Source organism: Phyllobates terribilis, unplaced genomic scaffold (genome assembly GCF_046119375.1).
Source record: "Phyllobates terribilis strain yellow unplaced genomic scaffold, ASM4611937v1 Scaffold_2__4_contigs__length_985480577, whole genome shotgun sequence".
Classification (NCBI taxonomy): domain Eukaryota; kingdom Metazoa; phylum Chordata; class Amphibia; order Anura; family Dendrobatidae; genus Phyllobates; species Phyllobates terribilis.
The window spans coordinates 818787439-818808881 of record NW_027362762.1 but is presented as its reverse complement, the minus strand read 5'-3'; the positions used below and the strand labels follow the sequence as shown (position 1 = coordinate 818808881).

At 42.2% G+C, this 21443-nt stretch overlaps 3 protein-coding genes across 4 annotated transcripts in view; 1 reads left to right on the top strand and 2 right to left on the bottom strand.

Moving 5' to 3' along the window:
• SMG6 (SMG6 nonsense mediated mRNA decay factor) overlaps positions 1-279 on the bottom strand; it is a 289497-nt gene extending 289218 nt beyond the window's left edge. The window contains exon 1 of the mRNA XM_073667669.1: positions 85-279. Within this exon, the coding sequence (XP_073523770.1) occupies positions 85-169 (85 nt within the window). The 5' untranslated portion in view covers positions 170-279. The remainder of the gene's footprint in view (positions 1-84) is intronic.
• Positions 262-18812, top strand: SRR (serine racemase). Of its 2 annotated transcripts, XM_073667672.1 has the most exons (8): positions 262-408; positions 2212-2383; positions 10185-10299; positions 10960-11063; positions 11675-11794; positions 11890-11964; positions 17173-17382; positions 18101-18812. In XM_073667672.1, the coding sequence occupies exons 2-8, from the start codon at positions 2216-2218 to the stop codon at positions 18296-18298; spliced, it is 990 nt and encodes a 329-aa protein (XP_073523773.1). In that variant the 5' UTR covers positions 262-408; positions 2212-2215; the 3' UTR covers positions 18299-18812. The 2 variants fall into 2 exon arrangements, with proteins under 2 accessions (XP_073523773.1, XP_073523774.1); XM_073667673.1 differs by lacking the exons at positions 17173-17382; positions 18101-18812 and adding an exon at positions 13372-14282.
• The window catches only part of TSR1 (TSR1 ribosome maturation factor), a 19512-nt gene continuing 16020 nt past the window's right edge, over positions 17952-21443 (bottom strand). Inside the window, exons 11-15 of the mRNA XM_073667670.1 lie at positions 21263-21395; positions 20826-20942; positions 20437-20577; positions 20252-20326; positions 17952-18616 (exon numbers count right to left, since the gene is read on the bottom strand). Of these exons, the coding sequence (XP_073523771.1) occupies positions 18438-18616; positions 20252-20326; positions 20437-20577; positions 20826-20942; positions 21263-21395 (645 nt within the window). The 3' untranslated portion in view covers positions 17952-18437. The remainder of the gene's footprint in view (positions 18617-20251; positions 20327-20436; positions 20578-20825; positions 20943-21262; positions 21396-21443) is intronic.

The window sequence follows — 21443 nt, the reverse complement described above, 5'->3', positions numbered from 1 at the left end:
GGGGGCGTGTTGCCCAGTGTGCCTCACGTGCGGACCCACCACTCGCTAACTGAAAAGTAACCACCACTATCGGTCCTAACGTACCTCGGGCTATAGGGCCGTCGTTGGCTGCAAGCAGCTCCCGTAATTCGGAGGCAGAAATCCTGACCCTCTCTAACGTCGCCGCCATCTTCCCAGCGACCGCCAGGAATCAAAACAAGAGACGAAGAATACAACGACGGCGAGCGCGCTGGGCCAAACCAGAGCTGGCTTCCGCTGTACGGAACTAAAAACAGACGTCACTGTACGGACTGTCATACAGGCGTGAACGTGGCGGCCATCTTTCTGTACGGAAAGCGTCAAAGGTCGCTAGAAAATGACATGTGCAGTTGTTGCTGCTTGATGCATTAGTTCTGCTGGAGTTGTGAGGTGAGACTAGAATTGTAGACAAGTGCTATTGTTTTGAGAGGGTCCCAGTTATCACTGGTTGTTAGGCAATGGGGTCTCTTCTGACAAGTTTACTTTCTTTACATAAGTCTATGTGCAGCTGGGTGACAACCATTATATGGCTGCATCTCGTCTCTACATTGGTTGTCACATAATGTCAGATTTTAGAATAAATGCACTTAGTTGTGCAGCAGTACTGTGTACACCGCTGACTGACCTGACATTGCATCGCTGGAGGGGCTGTCGGTGCAGAGGGGCTGTCGGTGCAGAGGGCTGGAGGGGCTGTCGGTGCAGAGAGCTGGAGGGGCTGTCGGTGCAGAGGGCTGGAGGGGCTGTCGGTGCAGAGGGCTGGAGGGGCTGTCGGTGCAGAGGGGCTGTCGGTGCAGAGGGCTGGAGGGGCTGTCGGTGCAGAGGGCTGGAGGGGCTGTCGGTGCAGAGGGCTGGAGGGGCTGTCGGTGCAGAGGGCTGGAGGGGCTGTCGGTGCAGAGGGCTGGAGGGGCTGTCGGTGCAGAGGGCTGGGGGGGCTGTCGGCGCAGAGGGCTGGGGGGGATGTCGGGGCAGAGCGCTGGAGAGCTTGACCATCCTGATGGAGCCGGTGGGATCCATATTAGTTATATAAGTGTCATTAGTAATTAGTGACCTTGGACAGGCGGCACTGCCAGAATTCCAAAGTTCGTGTCACTGTTACACCGCAGCACAATACATGTGTGTAGAGCTGTGGCAATGTCACCCTAGTCACAAGTTGCAAAAAAAAAAAAAAAAAAAAGTAACTGGGTTGGATTTTTTTGAGACTTATTTCATTAGCAATGTCCCCCATTCAATTCTATTCCACTGCAATGAGGCAACACCACACAAACCTCAGGTGTGCCACCCGTGTCCCTACCAGAGTTGCCACATTGGCCCGGCCTTATACTTCAGATCTATCAGATGAGGCGCCACGATTGCCTTCTCTGTGGAAAAAGTCCTCTCCTCTCTGTAGAAATATTCGGCTGTTTACACCCCTAGGATTTACCTGTCAATTATCCAAAAATCTGAAGTAGAATTCCAAGTGTCAACCAAAGCTCTGAGAGCGACCTCGGGCTATAACGAGTGAAATCATCATCCGCACGCGAGTAAAGAAGAATTTTATTGAGAATAATTAAAATCCAAAAAACAGATTTAATGAGACAAGGTAGCCAAAAAGAGAATGAATGAAAATCAAGAAAAATAGTGACAACAGTTATAAGTAACAGTGGATAAAAATATATAATGACCACTACATAATGAACCTGGCTATAGAAATATATATATGTATGTGTCAACAGTATATAGTCTAGTGTATCCACACACAGTATATAGTATATCGTAAACCGAGTAAGACAAGTACATATACATATGTATATAGAAATGTAATATATGGTAGTCACAAAATACATGAAAGTAAAGTGAAGCTACTTTCAATTAATAGCACCAGTGCATAGGTTTGTAAGGAGAGCCACCAAAAATGCAGAGTAACATACTCAGCTGCTGACTAGACTCATCATCCCAGCACCCCAACGCGTGTTTCGCCCTGCTTCATCAGCGGGCCTCTGCGCAGTGCAGATTTGTTGCAGTTTTCCATGTTTTTTTGTTTTTGCCACAGCTAAGGTATATATCAGGAGGAATAATTTCACCCCATACTATAAAGTGTTAGATATATTAAAAGTCACTCTGGCTTTTATAACTTGTGTATCGCTATTAGATGGTCATTGTAGAACAACAGTTTTACTGCAGGGATTGACAATGACATTTTATTTTCTATTTCAGGACGATGACGCCCTCATATTGTGTGACATTAAAAGATGTGCAAGAAGCTCAGAGAAGGATCCAAGGCTTCGTCCATACAACCCCGGTAATGACATGTTCCAGTCTGGATGCCCTCGCTGTACGCAAGTTATTCTTTAAATGTGAATTACTGCAGAAGACTGGCTCTTTCAAGGTAATCTGATTTGCCTTTCATGATATTAAAGGGGAACTCTTGTGAAAAATAAAGTTCTTTTCTAGTTATTTACTATAAAGTCTTCCAGATTCCTTAAGGAGGTTGTCTCATCACAGCAAACCACCTCCAGCATTCTACCAGAGAAAGCAGCCATCGTTCTATACAATTGCACTAGTGAAATGTAGTATTACATGCAGCTATTCATAAGAATGGCCATCCATGTAATACCAAGCTAGCACCCGTCCAACAGAGTGGAGGACTAGGACCCCCGATGATGATCTCATATGCTGGAATAGGGTACGTGGCTCAATTAGAAAACCCCAGAAACCAGTAGTGACCACATAATTGGGCTTACACGACCATGACCGAGCCACAAAGGGCAGAGAAGAGGTGAGAATACATGAAGGGAAATGACTAGAGATGAGCGAACCCCAACTTTAAAGTTTGGTGTTCGTACCGGGCAGTTAGTGTCGGGTGCTGAACTCAGAACATGGACTTCTGCCTCAAGTCCGTTTCAATGTTCAGAGTTCCAGCGAGAGAGAGAGACTCCAAAGTTCAGTCCGGTACCAGAACCCGAACTTCCACGGGTCCACTCTTTCCTAGAAATTACTTGTCTGGGCTTTTGGAGAACAATTTAATTATAACTGTAGACAGGTAAATGGACTGTCCCAGCTCAGCAAGTATCGCCTATTCATAGGATGGATGATAGCTTGGTAATTGCTGGGAGTCCAATTGCTGAGGCTCTTGGCTATCTGCAGCAGTCCCATAGACAATAAATAGAGCTATGGCACAACTGTGCAACCCTTCATTCCACTCAAATGGGACACTTCAATTCCTGTTTTTTTGGATTGGTGGCGACCCCCAGAGATCACATTCTGTGGATAAGAGATAACTTGCTAAGTTGAGACAACCCATTTAATGGTGCAGCATGTTCACTAACACTTCATTCACATTGGGGACTTTGGGCCCCCCATTCTCAGGATCAATGGGTGATACACGGTGTTTGTGGGACAAGCTCTAATACACGGTTACAATCATGAATAAGGTCAAAATCCAAATAGATTGTACGAACACTAAATCAAAGTAAGAAGAGAAGGTGCATTTGCCAGAATGGCTTCTAAAAACCTGTATCATGGACATAGTTTATAAGGCCAAAAAAAGACAAGCGTCTATCCAGTTCAGCCTATTTCTTGTGCACTGCAGCTATTCTGCAGCGTTGATCCAGGGGAAGGCAAAAAAAAAAAAACATGCGGTATAGGCCAATTTACATCATTAAGATAAAATTCACTTCCCGACACCAATCTGGCAGTCAGATTAAATCCCTGGATTAATTAACTATCACTAAGCATAAGATGTAATTTTATTGTTCTCAAGAAAGGCGTCCAGGCCTCTCTTGAACTCATTAAGTGAGTTGGACATCACCACTTCCTCTCCCAGAGAGTTCCAGAGTCTCACGGCTCTGACCGTAAAGAATCCCCTTCTATGCTGGTGCAGGAACCTCCTTTCCTCCAGACGCATAGTGTGCCCCCTCGTCTTTGTCACCATCCTTGGTATAAACAGGTCATGGGAGAGATCTCTGTACTGCCCCCTGATGTATTTATACATGTTTATGAGGTCTCCCCTAAGCCTTCTCTTTTCCAACGTAAATAGGCCTAATTTTAACAACCTCTCTGGGTATTCTAGTCCCTCCATTCCCTTTATTACCTTAGTCGCCCTCCTTTGTACCCTCTCTAGCTCCAATATGTCTTTCCTGAGCACCGGAGCCCAGAACTGTGCACAATATTCTAAGTGCGGCCTTACCAGCGCTTTATACAGAGGAAGAACAATGTTCTCATCATATGCCCCTATTCCTCTTCTGATGCATGCCATGACTCTATTTGTCTTTGCAGCTGCTGCCTGACACTGGGCACTCCAATTTAATTTGCTATTAACCAAGACGCCCAGGTCCTTCTCCATGTCAGATTTCCCCAATGACCTTACATTTATCGGCATTGAACCCCATTTGCCATTTTTTGGTCCAACTCCCCAATTTATCTAAATCCTCCTGTAGCTGTGCCCTATCCTCATCTGTATTAACTACTTTACAAAGTTTAGTATCATCTGCAAATATTGCTATTTTACTATGCAACCCTTCCACTAGATCATTAATAAATATATTAAATAATATAGGGCCCAAGACAGACCCTTGAGGCACCCCGCTAGTAACCCTGACACACCCTGAGCTTACTCCATTGATAACCACCCTCTGCTTTCTATCACTCAGCCAGCTCTTTACCCACTTGCACACATTATCCCCCAGACCAAGCATTCTCATTTTATATACCAACCTTTTGTGTGGCACAGTATCAAACGCTTTGGAGAAGTCAAGGTATACAACATCCACTGACTCTCCCCGGTCCAGCTGTGAGCTCACCTCCTCGTACAAGGCCATCAGGTTTGTTTGGCAGGAGCGATCCCTCATGAATCCATGTTGATATGGAGTTAGACAGTTATTATCATTAAGATATTCTACAATAGCATCTCTAAGAAATCCTTCAAACAATTTACCCACAACAGACGTTAAGCTGACTGGTCTATAGTTCCCAGGGTCACTTTTAGACCCCTTTTTGAATATTGGTACCACATTTGCTTGGCGCCAGTCTAGTGGGACAGTCCCTGTCCATAAAGAGTGCTTGAATATAAGATACAGCGGCCTGTCTATCACATTACTTAATTCTTTTAGTACCCGGGGGTGTATGCCATCTGGGCCTGGTGACTTGTCTATTTTGATATTATTTAGGCGTTTCTGAACTTCCTCCTGGGTTAGGTGGGTGATATTTAGCGGAGGGTTTACTTTATCACTCTGCATTTCCTCCAATAAATTGTTTTCTTTTGTGAAAACAGTGGAGAAGAAGCTATTGAGTAGGTTTGCTTTACCCTCATCGCCCTCTATGATTTTACCCAGGTTATTTTTCAATGGGCCAACTCCATCAGTTTTAATCCTTTTACTGTTTATATAGTTAAAGAACAGTTTGGGATTCGTTTTACTTTCCTTGGCAATTAGTCTCTCTGTCTCCTCTTTTGCTATTCTTATTTGTTTCTTACAGATTTTGTTTTTTTCCCTATAAGATATTAGCGCTTCCTCGCTGAATTCTTGTTTAAGTTTACCGAAAGCCCTTTTTTTTGTTTTTCATTGCCCTCTTGACTTCCTTATTTAGCCACATTGGCTTCCTCCTATTCCTAGCCCTTTTATTCCCATAAGGTATGTACCTTCTACAGTGACTATGTAGGACTGTTTTGAAAATTTCCCATTTTCTATCCGTGCTCCTATTACTAAAAATACTATCCCAGTCTATAAGGTGAAGGGCATCTCTTAGCTGATCAAACTTTGCCCTCCTGAAGTTCAGTGTTTTTGTGACTCCCTTGCTGGGCACCCTACTGAAGCACATGTGGAATTGTATCATGTTGTGGTCACTATTTCCCAGGTGCCCCCCGACCTGCACCTCAGTTATTCTGTCTGGCCTGTTAGTTAATATTAAGTCTAAAAGGGCCGTCCCTCTAGTTGGTTCCTGCACAAGTTGTGACAAATAATTGTCTTTGATAATTGACAGAAACCTGTTTCCTTTCTGAGATCTACAGCTTTCGGTTTCCCAGTCTGTATCGGGGTACTTGAAGTCCCCCATAATAATCACCTCGTTATTTTTTGCTACTTCGTCTATTTGTCTCATTAATAGACTTTCCGTGGCTTCTGCTATATTTGGTGGTTTATAACAGACTCCTATGATAATTTTATTATTGTATTTTGCCCCATGTATCTCCACCCATAAGGACTCGACCTCCTCATTTCCCTCCCATACATCCTCCCGTATTGTAGGCTTTAGACACGTCTTTACATATAGACAGACTCCACCCCCTTTCCGACTTATTCGATCCCTTCTAAACAGACTGTAACCCTGTAAGTTAACTGCCCAGTCATAGCTTTCATCTAACCATGTCTCGGTTATTCCCACTATGTCATAGTTACCTGTAGATATTTCTGCTTCCAGTTCATCCATCTTGTTTGTCAGGCTCCTGGCATTTGCTAGCACGCAGTTTACATGATTTTGTTTTGTTCCAGTCTTCTCCCTGTGGATTGCATTAGAAATTTTCTTACCTCCCTTCCAAGTATCTTGTCTTGGACCTTCTTTGTCGCACTTCATATCTTTCATTAGTATGTTCTCTGGTTGCATGTTCATGTCTGCCGTTTTTCTTCCCATCCCCTCTTCTTCTAGTTTAACGCCCTCCTGATGAGTGTTGCGAGTCTCCTGGCGAATGTGTGTTTCCCGGGTTTGTTGAGGTGTAGTCCGTCTCTGGCAAGGAGTCCGTCATAGAGGTAATTCATACCGTGGTCCAGGAATCCAAATCCTTGTTGTCTGCACCATCGTCTCAGCCAGTTGTTCACATCAAGGATCCTGTTCCATCTCCTGACGCCATGCCCGTCTACTGGAAGGATAGAAGAAAAAACAACCTGCGCATCCAGTTCTTTTACTTTCGTCCCCAATGCTTCAAAGTCCTTGCAGATTGTCGGTAGGTCCTTCTTTGCTGTGTCATTGGTGCCAACATGTATCAGAAGAAATGGGTGGTCATCCTTGGAACTGATGAGCTTCGGTATCCTATCGGTAACATCCTTGATCTTCGCCCCTGGGAGGCAGCATACTTCTCTTGCGGTTATGTCCGGTCTGCGGATAGCTGTTTCTGTTCCTCTCAGTAGTGAGTCTCCCACCACCACCACTCTTCTTCCCTTCTTGGCTGTCCTTTTTCTTGTCGCTTCTGGGTGTTTCTGGGTGCTCTTTTCTTTTTTGCTTGCTGGCAGTGCCTCATCCTTAGGTGTGCCATCTTCGTCCACCACAAGTCCTTGGAATCTGTTTCTCAGTTGTGTGGTTGGTGGTGTCTCCATGGTCTTCTTGCTTCTTTTGGTCACTTGTCTCCACTTGTCTGCCTCTGGAGGTTCTCTGACGCTTCCTTCACTTTCCGTGACCAGTAGTGACGCTTCTGTTCTGTCCAGGAAGTCTTCATTTTCCTTGATAAGTTTTAATGTTGCAATTCTTTCTGCCAGTCCCCGCACCTTTTCTTCTAAAAGAGCCAGTAGTCTACACTTCTGGCAGGTGAAGTTGGTTTCAGCTTCTGGTCGATCTGTGAACATGTAGCACATGTTGCAGCTCACCATGTAGGTTGTCACATCTGCCATGCTGCTCCTTGTCCCTGCTGACTTGATGTCTGTCTTCTTTCTTGTGATCTTGTGATACCCTAGGATAAACAAATTAAACAAATTCACGCGCCGTCAGACGCGCGGTTTGGCGATGTTTTCCAAGCAGCTGGTCCCGGCTGTACCCAACGATCTTCTAGCTGAAGGAGACTCTTCGCTTTCCCAGAAGGCACCTGGAATATGCAAATTGTCCTCTTCAGGCTTCAATCCCTGGTTTGGCGATGCTTTCCAAGCAGCTGGTCCCGGCTGTACCCAACGATCTTCTAGCTGAAGGAGACTCTTCGCTTTCCCAGAAGGCACCTGGAATATGCAAATTGTCCTCTTCAGGCTTCAATCCCTGTTTTTGAAGGGAATGTCATGTTTTTGAAGGGAATGTCAAAGGACAGTGAAAAAGTATAGGTAACAGAAGAGAGCGTATAGGTTGAGGCTTCATTCCCCAAAGAATGTCCACAAGGTGGTGCTATGTGTAACTGTTAAAATTCACACACTATTGTCCTATTTATTTATTTTACTTGCTTATATAGCGCCATTAATTCCACAGCACTTTACAGACATTATTATCACTGTTCCCATTGGGGCTCACAATCTACATTCCCTATCAGTATGTGTTTGGAGTGTGGGAGGAAACTGGAGAACCCGGAGGAAAGCTAAATAAAGTCCGATTTATTGGACAATATTCACACTGGTGAACATCACCAAAATAGATCATAAATCATAAGGAAAGGGAAAAAGGGGAAACAGAGTGTGAATAGATATAAAATATAACTTTTAATATAAGTTCCATTAAAATACTGGTGTTTTAATTGTAAAATCAAATTGTAATAAAATCAAATTTTTACATACATCCAAATGGATGCATATGGGGTCGATATTAATTTATAAGTTCTGACCCTATAAGTCCTGTATTATATATCACAGCCAAATAAATTATACAGATCCACCACCTATGTCCCTCAAAGTTGGAGGTGGGGAGTTATATTATACTGTCCCTTTTACATGTATGTTTCCCTATTCCTCTGCATGAGTGACTAAGAGAAATCATAGTGGGTCACCGCTACATTTTAATTCAAAATCATTAATTGTACAGTGTTCTTGTTAAATGGTAATAAATGTGACAGATATAACTATTAGGTTTATTCTGTCACATGTTAATATAAGTCACCCTTATATTGTAGGTGATCCCACAAATGAGTGGAGCGTGATCCCCACAAGATTCAGCCCACAGTATGTTAAGGGGGTGTTGTTAAGTCCCCGTAACCAATGATATACTACATCCCCAAAATTGAGCCCCGCAGCAATATGAGGAGCGAATAGTGCACCATCAATGCAGCTATGTACGAGGCTGCACTGTCACTCCTCAATCTCCCTTACGGTGCTAGGAGTGAGCAATGTTGAGTCAACAGCAGCTAAAATTGTAGCTGCACGCTCACTCCCAAAACCGGCTAGCAGTCTCACACGCTGGCCGCGTGCACGTGGTATGCACGCGGTCAGTATGGTGTTCAGTGAGACGCTAAGGGTGACTTATATTAACATGTGACAGAATAAACCTAATAGTTATATCTGTCACATTTATTACCATTTAACAAGAACACTGTACAATTAATGATTTTGAATTAAAATGTAGCGGTGACCCACTATGATTTCTCTTAGTCACTCATGCAGAGGAATAGGGAAACATACATGTAAAAGGGACAGTATAATATAACTCCCCACCTCCAACTTTGAGGGACATAGGTGGTGGATCTGTATAATTTATTTGGCTGTGATATATAATACAGGACTTATAGGGTCAGAACTTATAAATTAATATCGACCCCATATGCATCCATTTGGATGTATGTAAAAATTTGATTTTATTACAATTTGATTTTACAATTAAAACACCAGTATTTTAATGGAACTTATATTAAAAGTTATATTTTATATCTATTCACACTCTGTTTCCCCTTTTTCCCTTTCCTTATGATTTATGAACCCGGAGGAAACCCACTCAAACACGGGGAGAACATACAAACTCCTTGCAGATGTTGTCCTTGGTGGGATTTGTACCCAGAACACCAGCTCTGCAAAGCAACAGTGCTAACCACTGAGCGGAACTGTTGAGGGGGGTGCAGTTCAGAGCCTGGCTATTTCTGAAGCCTATGTGGCCTTATGTCACAATTGTGGGGTAAAAAGTATGGTGAAGTAGTCAAGAGGAGGAACATTTAGGAAAAATATGCAAAATCCACAGGTTGTTTGGAAAACTATGTAGTGACCTGCACCCTATTCCTGTAGGGGAGAATTTTGGGACAGAGCCGCCATGTGTCTTAATACCAGCCTGAGTATGATTGTCTGTATATTTCAGTAATTCACACTGCTGTTTCCGTCACTACCATTATTGTTGCATTTCTGCTTTTGTTATAACCAATGCAGATGTGAACGGAGCATAATGGGGAATATGGCAGCATATAATGGGGCATATATGAGAAACCATACTAAGCCATATGGTGGTCTGTATTCCACGTACTGCTTATATGCCACCATAATGTTATACTTAATATTGTATCGCCATATAACTTTTATTCTTTTATTTTGCAGATTCGGGGGGCAATAAATGCTGTTAAGAGTTTACCGCCAGATAAATGTACTGCAGTTGTGACTCACAGCAGTGGCAACCATGGACAGGCATTGGCTTTGGCAGCGCAAATCATGGGTACTTATTTAGGCATTCTTCTGTGGCTCAGTGATTTACTCTTTCCTTGCAAATCTGGGGTCCCTAAGGCCAGTTTCACTAGTATTATCCTAGTATGTGTGTGTATTGTGGCTTAAAAGTCTCCTCACCTTGACATGCTTAACATGTCACTCAAACGTTACCCCTTGAATCCCGGTCAGACACCTCTCACTCAGCCAAACCAGATCTCACACTTTGCACTGATGAGGGGGCAGTACCCTGAAACACAGGGTCTACAAATTGAGATTTTTGTTCTGGCTTTTATCCTAAGTCATGTGACGAGGCTCATTAAAGAGTCAATATTGACTTTTAGGATTGCTACTTCCTACAGGTGGCACTAGAGTTCTAGTTCTCTTCCTCTCTGAAGAGACAATTTGCATATTTCCCAGAGGAACATTGTGGATTAAAAGTCTCCTCACCTTGACATACTTAACATGTCACTCTCCGCAAGGAGAAACGGTACGGCTTGGATATGTGGAATGGGAAATGTACTTCTTGAGCACCGCTGGTGACTGAGACTGGTGTGAGCACATTCTGTGTAATGAGATGCACTACACTCTATGTTGGCACTATACAAGGATCGGTACATGCGCTCTGCTGGTATTACACCCTCTGATCAGTGCTACTCACTTTATCTTCTAGGCATTCCTGCACATGTAGTGGTACCAAGCACGGCTGCAGCATGCAAGAAATCTGCAATTCTTGGATATGGTGCTTTGGTTGTGGACTGTGAACCAACAGATAAGGTAATACATATGTTATCATCTGATTACATAAGCACTTTCAGCCTAACCATAATTTTTTTGAAAGTGAGAGGAGACTAGAGACCCTGGAGCAAAACGTATGTGAACCGAGTAAAAGTAGAAAGGCTCCCTATTTATCCATGGTGGGATTCAAATCCAAGATGTCCATCACTCACATGACCGTTGCAGCCAATCAATGGCCTCAAAGTTAGTCATATGCTTTGTATGCCACGGTCACTTCTGTGCTGAGTGATTGGCTGCAGTGGTCATGTAAATGATGGAGAGACTGACTGCTGCAGAACTAGCGGAGATTGCTAGAGCGAAGGGGGGCTGAACATTTAAGTAATGTCTATTGTATAATTTTGACACATTTCCAGCTGTTTGTAAAAAAATTTATTCATAATGTTCTAATTAATTGTAACATTGTCTATTAGGGTCAGTGATATCTGAAGTCTAAGAATGGCACGTACTGCCCACCAGTGACAATATACTTACTAATTATGCAGTGCAAGCTGTTGAACCTTATTACATTTCCAAAAGCCACATTGCTACCGTACATAGATTTTTGAATTTGTCATCATGTCCTGCTGCTTATAACATATGTTGTGCCCAAGTCTCGAGCAGAAGTGGCAGCTAATACAGTACAGAAGACTGGAGGTGTTTTAATCCATCCAAATCAGGATCCTGCTGTCATTGCAGGTCAAGGGACCATTGGATTTGAAATATTACAACAGGTAATACCCATCACAAGAATCATGTTTGTTTTTTGTCTTTTTGTATTTTTCCATGCCTAATTGTAATAGTTAATGAAAGTTGTGCTAAATGGCAGGTGCCAGGACTGGAGGCCTTGGTCATACCCGTGGGTGGTGGTGGCATGTTGGCTGGAATAGCTGTTGCTGTTAAGGTAAGAATGTAGCGTTGGTATCATCTCATTTATCATGCATATCATATACCAATCTACCGACAGGTGACATAGGCAATGGGTTCAGGGACTGATGTCTGATAACTTTAAAAAGACTTGCTAAGATGTACTATTGCGTTAGAGTGCTTTCACACTGCGTTTAGGCACCCTTTTGTTGGCCCCTTTGGGGCTTATGTTCGAACACCCTGCAAAACGGGATTTGGACAGGGCCATAGACTATAACAGTGTTGACAGAGCGAATGTGCTTTTTCGGGCTTGTACGCCTACTAGAGGCGGACACTCCGATGTAGTGTAGAATGCGTCAGGGTGTCCACCTCCAGTAGGCGCATATGCCTGAAAATGATGCACGGCAGAGTGCACGTTCGCCCTGCCGGCACCATTATAGTTTATGGCCCCATCAGTGCATGCATTCGAATGCAGTTTTGCGGACATAAGCCCCGACGGGGCCACCAAACTGATGCCTGAACACAGTGTGAAAGCACTCTTACATATACCACGCGGAGGCTTGTGGCAATGATTGGCAAAGACGGTGCAAATGTTAGTAATTTTTGCTGTCTGTGTAGAGCGGAGCTCAACCAATCACTGTCACTTAAGACTAAAAAATGACATCAGGATAACCTGAAAGTACTTTACAGACATAGTGGGGAAAATGGCAGGCAATACAGAGATAGAGACCAACACGCTACGATCTTAAAAAAATCTCGCAAGGGGGAATATAGATTGGTGCAGCAAGCTAGTTCTTCAAAGGCTACTAGAAGCCACCACTAGTGGGAGCATCGTGGCGTAGGGATTTCTAACATTCAAGTTGGCTGTAATGGAGGCTGCCTAAGGGCTCTTTCACATGTCAAGTGTCTCCAGTACATGTGGTGCCAGTTTTCACACATACTGGAAACACATTCACACTTAGACACATTCAAATGAATGGTTCTGCGCGCATGTCAATGTGTTTCCACGGAAAGTGTGTCCGTTTTTTGCACGCCGCACACGGGCCGCAAAACATCCCACACATGTGCATAATGATGACACATGGATGACATCTGTGTTTCATCAGTATCACATGTACCGGCGCCTTGGAATCAGCGGTACAGTTCGCGCTGTTCCGAAGCGCCCGGTGCTGAAGGAATCTTTCATCATATCCCCTGCTTGCGCTGCGATCAGCGCCAGCTGGGGACAATGTTGAGAGTTGTATTCTCCCCCACTGTTTCCAACAAGTGTAAAAATAAGAAATAAAAAACACATTATACTCACCTTTACACCTAATTCCCTGAAGCTATTGTCCCCTGTAAACAAGCCAGAAATAAAAAAGAACCATATCCCTCACCTGTCCGAAGATGAAATAATCCAGTATCCCACGCTGTAATCCATCTGACCGACATTTTTTTTCATCAGCGTGAGCGGTGGCTTGAGGCGAACGCAGAGGCTGAGGAGCAGGGGAGAATGACTCGCTGCAGTGAAAGATTATTATTATTATTATTTATTCTTCTTTCCCATACCGAGAGGAGCGCTGAAGAAGCATCTTGTAATTCCTTGAGAGAAAGCAGACAAGACAAGTACCTGATTCAGATTAGAAAAGGTGGGAATGTTATGGAGAAAACCTGGTTTAGTATCACCAAGATCCCTCTAGTATGGCTCCCTGCAAAAAAGGAGCTTGTGATTCACTCACTCTTCTGGCAGAAGAAATTGCCACTAATTACATCCATGAATGAAACTTGAGATCCACATCTAAGAGGTTCAAATGGTGAATTAGACAAGGCAACCAAAACCACAGGAAGAACCTACAAAGGTACTGGAGGATGACTACTGGGTCTGATGTTCTTAACTGCTATGAAGAAGCATCTTACAAGCGGATAATGAGAAGGGCCTATTGTAAGTTATTCTAGTGTTTGGTCAGCTAGATACTACATTTCAACACTTCTACTGAGAAACCTTTTAACAGTGACATCAGTTCATTTTCCACATTGTCAAGTGGAGCATGTTCAGATTCAGATGCAACAAACCATTATGAGATAAAAGATCTTTTCTCACTAGCAACTTCCAGTGCCTATTTTTCGAAAGAAGCAATGTGAGAGAGAACCATGTCCTGCCAAAAAGGAAGGCTGACTGTGGCTCTCTCTCTTTCTTAAGGTTCTGTGAATCTACAGGAGATTGGAGAGAAGGCATTTGCAGAAGTTTTTCCAAGAGGCTGTCTAGGACTTCTGGGTGATTCTAACGATTCAGCAAATAAAACCTGTGAAACGTTGCATTTATTTTAGAGGCAAAAAACATGCACTTAATGATAAGCGAAGCTTTGTTGCAGTTGAACAACATTTTGGGATTTAGGCTATGTCCACACATGTTGTGTTTTTCAGGGTTTTTTTGCTGCAGATTTTTATGCAAATCTTCAGCTGCGTTTTGCAGTACCAGCAAAGTCTATGAGAAACCAGAATTTTCTGGTCACACATCATGTTTTTTTTTATTGTTGCGTATTTTGTGCCTTGGTTGGGTTTTTAGAAAATAGAGCATGTCACTTCTTTCAGCATTTTTTCACCCATAGGAAGCAATGGGTGGTGAAAAAAAATTCTGAAAAAAGGCATCAAAGTTTGCATCAGTGTTTTTGATGGCAAAATAGAATGTTTTTTTTTTCACAGAACTTTATGTATATGCATAAATAGAGACAGAAGGACAGTGAAAAAAACATAGCAAAACCTGTGTTTTTGATGCAGCTGATGGTAAAAACTAGTGCTAGCTTGACTGCATGCATTTCCCGTAGGTAGAATTAAGTATTTCTTTTGTGGGGTCAATTTTTCTAAACCCAAGCATTCAAGATATGGGAACCTGTGAAACCTTTTAAAGGATGAAAAATTTCAAGAGTCAGATTTCTTCTTGGAAGCAGCAAATGCGAAACCCCATTTTCTTCATTTAAATCTTTAAGGATCTCTAGAAGCTGGTGACCTAACAAACAAAAATGATGCTTAGAAGGTAGATTTCCCGTCTACAGGCAGCGGTGTCAAGAATCTCAGAATGTCAAGAGGGATGTTACAAGCAAATACTATTGCTGACAGGGATTTCTACTCAACATTTCTTCCCGAGCAACAGCTCTCTAAAAAGTTGGATAATTATTGTAACCTCATTCGCATGCTTTCTGACCAGAAGCTGTTTTACCAGAGAGGAATTTTCAAAGGCAAAGATAGCAGTTTCCAAACTCATAAAACTTGTCTACTTTTGTAGTTGCTTTATGCTTCAGAAATTACAAGGTTCAATTTATAAAATTGATTCAAGTCTGGTTTTACTTTTTCACTCCTTTTTACACCCGTGATACATAAAGACTGGTGTTTTTCACATCAGTCGTGGGGTGCAGAATGAGTTGCTTGATTCATTAAGAGGTGCAAGGCTCTAAGGCTGCGTGCCCACTATGCGTTTTTCTAGTGTTTTTGATACGGAATTTCCGCAGCGGAAACGCTTGGTAATCCGTGCCCCAATGATAATCCGCATGTGCTGTGCACATGCTGCCGAATTTTCCGCATTATTTATGCGTTTCCGCATGCCGATTTGACTTCCCAATACATTCGAAAATCCACAAGTAAATACATTCAAATCCACAAGTAAAAACACTTAAACGTGTGTAAAATCCGCATGCGTTTTTTTACTGGCAAGGATATGCAGAAATTTTCTGCATCGTGGGCACATAGCCTTAATGAATCATGTGAAGTGGTGTGTGCTTCCCACAAATATGGCTGGAGTAAGATTTGTAGAGTAAGAAACTCCACACCCCCAGCTCTGCCCCCTTTGTTGGAACTGGAAAAAAATGGCCTGAAAACACCATAATTAGCAAAATTTTGGGGAATGGAGCTCCTTCCTTTCTGAGCTCCACTTTGTGTAAACCAGCGGTCCACGACTCCATATAGGGCATCGCCGTACTCTGGCCGAATTTTGTAAACTTTTGGGGTGTTTTTTTCTTATTTTGGAACTAAAACTAAATATTCTAAAAAAAAAATTAAATTTTTCCATTTTGTAAATCATGTAAAGTATCTGAAGAGCTAAACTTACTTATCACTACTTTAAATACTATAAGGGGTGCACTTTTTAAAATGGTGTAATTTGTAGGGGGGGGCTTCTAGTATACCGGCCCCCCTCAAAGGCACCTGAACGGTTTTGGCCCATAAACGCACAGGTTTCTGAAAGTTCCTTGAAAAATTGCTGATAAACTTATAAGCCACCTAATACCCCCCAAAAATAATTGGATGTATAAAAATAAATGCCAACATGTTGTTGGTTGTGGTATGAATGGACAGATGCAGTAACCGTTTGATAAGTGCCAATATTTGGGTACCTTTCATGGGTTTTGTTTTTAAAAGAAATTCAAAACCTATAGATCTTTACTGTGCTGCATATGACGATCCCAAACAATCAACAATTAAATCAATTATATAGGGAGGGTGATTTATACTTACAGCATAGCTAGTGCAAACCCACTCCTCCATGACGCACACCCGACGCACGTTTCGGCTTGGCAGCTTTCGTTGTTGATGGTTTGGGATCGTCATATGCAGCACATATATACCACTCCGACATTACCTCTGTACAATAGCATGTTATTTATATACCTTGGTTTCTGGTGACTAGAGTTGCTGCTCCTTATACACATCTAATGGTGATAACAATTCTGTTGTAACAGTAGTTATTCCTCCTTTTTGTAACTATTATATAGGCACTTGCACTTTATTGAATCAATTAAATTATATGAATTATGGAATACCTATTTAATATATGCAATTTAATCTGAGTTGATACATTATGCTGTACTAGAATAATGACTCGGCTTCCTTATCCCAACTAAATTCTATACTCCTGTTTGGCACCCCCTTACCGCACTGATTTTAATAATCCCTTGTGTTTGTGATTCATGTCCACATCTGATTTAATTAATAAAGATTTAACACTTTCATGACATTTTGTTTTGAGGTTTTCTTCTTTCCTCCTTTAAATTATGTCTCTGATTGTCCAGAATGTATTCACTAGTCATTGTTTGGGTTATTATACATAAATAATTGACATTTTTCTTAAATTATCAAAAGAAAGCGTACATCTGGGTCAAAGTATGTGGAAATGGTTCGAATTTTGAAACCAATCAATCGTAACACTTTAGTTGCATACTAAGACTGGATTTTATATACATGATTAGATTATTTTCCCATGGTCTTTGGTTAACAGGCAATTAAACCAAATGTAAAAATCTACGCGGCAGAACCTCTTAATGCGGACGACTGCTACCGCTCAAAGACCAGTGGTATTTTGACTCCTAATCTTCATCCTCCAATCACCATAGCCGATGGTGTGAAAGCAAGCATTGGACCCAACACCTGGCCAATCATACGGGACCTGGTGGATGAGGTGTTTGTGGTCACTGAAGATGAAATTAAGGTACCGGTGACCCGAGCAGTTACTTTAGTTTCCAGTAAACTCATTTGAGAATTGTGAATAGGAGGCGTCACCTTTGGTGGGATCTGCTTTGAAAACGTTATTTACGCCCGATACCAGTTTTTCTTTTAAATCTGTCTTGTACCATTCCTGTTAAACCTGGAAATGTATGAGGAAAACTGGGCGTCACTATTCTTTTTATCAAAGAGGTGTGTACAGGGTCTAATACTGTCAGCACTGATTGGACAGTGTGCAGAGACCCATCCAAGTGTTAACACCCAGCTGTCACTATATTATGGAGTTACCAGTAGGAATAACAGAGGGAGTGTAAAAAAAAAATAAATCAAACATTGTAAAACAGGTACAGATTGAGTTGTCATCTATACCCGGTACTGCACCTCAAAGACTTCACTCGGTTTTGGGAGTCCCCAACATACACCCACCTATCATTGAAAGCTTATCCTAAGGATGTCCCATCAAAGTCCCCTCAAAAAAAACTGTGAACTGTAGACAGAAATGTGGCCTATGAGACAACTTACTGGGGTGTGAAAAAAAACAGACATCAACACATGTTGATAAAACATCACACAATTTCTCTTTAATTTCTGGCACAGAGTAGATGATTTTTAATCTTCCCATTTATAGTGGAAATGTGGATGGGTTGCATTATTATCCTCCGCCAGGATTATTAAAAAGCTGCCGTCTCTCTTGTTCATTTCAGAATGCTACTCGGTTGGTGTGGGAGAGGATGAAGCTTCTGATCGAGCCTACGGCCGGCCTGGGCCTGGCTGCCGTTCTCTCCAGCAGATTCCAGGAGAAGACGCGAGATGCACAAAACATTGGCCTGGTGCTGTGCGGAGGCAACGTGGACCTGAGCACCATAGACTGGATAAGAGAGTCCTCACCAGACAGCGGCTGAAATGCAGCACTCAGCATTGGAGAATTTCATTTAAAGGATGACACTAAAATTAGATTTCATACATACAAAATAAATAAGTCTCTTTAAGGCACCAATCAGAAGAAGAAACAGATCAGCTTGCGGAATAAACAGCAAAGATTTATTCCATCTCCACTTCTGTAGGATCTATCTGAACCTCACTCTTCACCCATGGAACCGGTGGGGGCACATATGGGTCATAAGTCCATTTAGGATAAACACGCTTGTATAGGTTCATTAATACAGTGTCCTGGGACTTCAACTGTCCATCAAAATGGCACTTCATATGCCCATGAGTTCCTAAAATGTGAAAGATAATGTATTATGCAGAGTTATAAACGTTTTCTACTAATCTCTAAAATAAAGTCAAATACTAAAGTTACTACTAGCTCTACATACTATTTAAAGATTGATACAATGTAGTTTTTCATAATTTTAAGGTTTTATTCTCAACTGTGATCTTCATGAGCGCACTCTCTAGCCCCCCAGCTTGCTCTCTTCCCTTCCTGATGATTGTCATTTTGGACCAGCGGCACCTTTGCGCCGTTACCACCCCCCCCCCCCCCCAACGGTGTGCTCTCCGTTGCATCGTAAGAGCACACGGGCCCCAGAGATGGCCGGATCTAGCCAGCCCTATTGGAAAGAACTTCAGAGCTACACTCCTTGCTGGCCACTGCTGATAAGACTGCAAAGTTGGCCGGTGACCTAGGTAATGAGCAGTAAACAAAATAAAAAAATCCATCTGTTCTTAAGAACAAAGGATTTGTAATAAAAATAAATTGCAAAGTTGTTTGGTTTTACAAGCACTTTGCATTTTTCACCATTGGGCATCAACTATAAATTGTGCCTTCAAATTCAAAAATGTACACCAGATAGCGCAGCTATTACAATGTACAATGGGGGCCCTACATATGATGGATACAACTATAACATATCTGTCACAGGCTTCAATAAAATATTCTGATGCATATGTTTAGCAAAAGGAAAGAAAACATAGTAAAGACCCCTAACTAGCTGATCAGTCTTTTTGTAACCAAGCACTGATGGCCATGTTCCTGAAAAAATCAATTTTTGGAGTTCGTATCCATATTTGCCTTATAAAGATATGATGACTAACAGCAGCGGAGAAACAGCGCTATTTTGGAGACAAGACTATTAGTCTTTAATTGTAACTTATTAGCACATATTTTGCTTAGACCCCCCCACCCACATAATAAAGCCTGTCTTGTAGCTGGTCTCTGAGAACATATCTGCATGTGGCAGGTTTCAGTGCCTCTTTTATTTCATTTAAAGGGATTGTCTGGTGAAGATGGGCGATAACTTACAGATCGGTGGGAGCCCGACCACTGGGACCCGGACCAATTAACAAAAAAGGGCACTTGTATCCCCATTATGAAAGCTAAGTGTTTTTCATGAAGATAAGCATTCTGGTGCCTTGTATTCTTGGAATTTAAGTGGCACTTTTATCCCTGTTAAAATAGAGCGGTAGTGCACATGCTCGAGCGCTGCTGCATCCATTCAATATGGTGCAATCTACTCTGCTTATGACGGCGGCTCCATAAAGAATAAAGAGTAGCAATCAGGCAGACGCACTATCCCTCTATTCTAAAAGGGGGTTAAAGTCCCCCATTCTGGTGATCAGTGTGGACCGCAGTAGTCAGATCCTAACCGATCTCTAAGTTATCACCTATCCAGTGGATAGAGGAAAACATTCACATGAAAACTCCTTTAAAACTAAAATGTTATCCAACAAGGTTTTTTGTTTTTCCTTTTTGTTTAAAAAACAAAACACTTTTTATGCACTATTTGAGCACCATTGGCATCAAAAATTGCAAAATGTATTAACTTTTAGATACTTTACTACACAAGAGTTTTTTGACAAAGCAGGTAGGTACCATAAAACATCTGGGACAATTCTGTAAGTGAAACACTCACCTAGCGGTTCCTTGATGTGACCTCTACGTCCCCACTTAGTGCACAGCTCCACTGGTTTAAACCACAACACATCCTCTGAAAAGACAATGAAACAGAAGAAAACTGTACTTCTCAAACTTAAAAGCAATTTATGATGACGCCCTTGAGGTTCAGCCTATTCCCATCGTCCCCACCATGTCACATACCTCTGTTGAAGAACATGTAGCGCACCACTGCAGTTTTCTTCATTATCTTAAAAGGGTGACCACTCAACACCGCCCTCTTGATAATGATCCTGTCAGGGTCTACACTTAGGAGGGATCCAGTGGCAATCAGATCATGCATCCCTACAAAGATAGAAACATGCAGATATTTCATGTAAAACAGAAAAAAAACGTACAGGTGTTATTGGCTTTTGGGATTTACATCCCTTACTGATCCATTCACACTAATTATTGTGCAGGGTCTAGGTTATCAGCTCATTTTGTAATTGCCGTAGTCAACATCTTTATATTGGTAAAAACCCAAAACCACTGGATCTGCAGAACAAGGCATGAGATATAAGAATGGCTGTACCGAATAATAATACACTTACCATTATTGCGCTCTTTAAACATTAATATGGAGGCTGTAGGGAAAGTAATGGGGGCATAAGCTGTGACCACCACAGCTGCATCAGAAAGCAGAAACCGCTCGGATTTGTGTTTATCCGCTGGAAGAAGAAAGCAAAAGACTGGTCACAAACCAATTTATAGAGACGCTATTGAGGCGTAGATCCATCCCAGTAAGTCATGGCAGAACACAGAGGGCCGAGAGGACCCCCCAACAAATCCAAGAATGGAAGAACGGCAGTGCTGCTCCACAGCAAGGTCCCCTTCACTGTTTCTCAGTGTTCCATGCCACTTGCTGCGGAGTCTCTTCATTCTTAGGATCGGTTGGTTCATGTACTATAGCGTCACAATTGTGTGATACGACACAACATATTCCCAGCAGCAACAGTATAAGCATTAAAACATGAACAGATTTTTTTACCAGACGTGTGCTGAGAGTACAGTGGTGCTGCTCGGAAACGTCGAAATCCACAGTGAAAAATAATTTCTTCTTTCGCCTGCACTGGTTCAGTGTTCCCAGCATGTCTCCTCACCAACATATTCACAACAGACATCTACAAGTAGAATATATACAACTAAAGAATCTGCTTTTTAATTTCAAT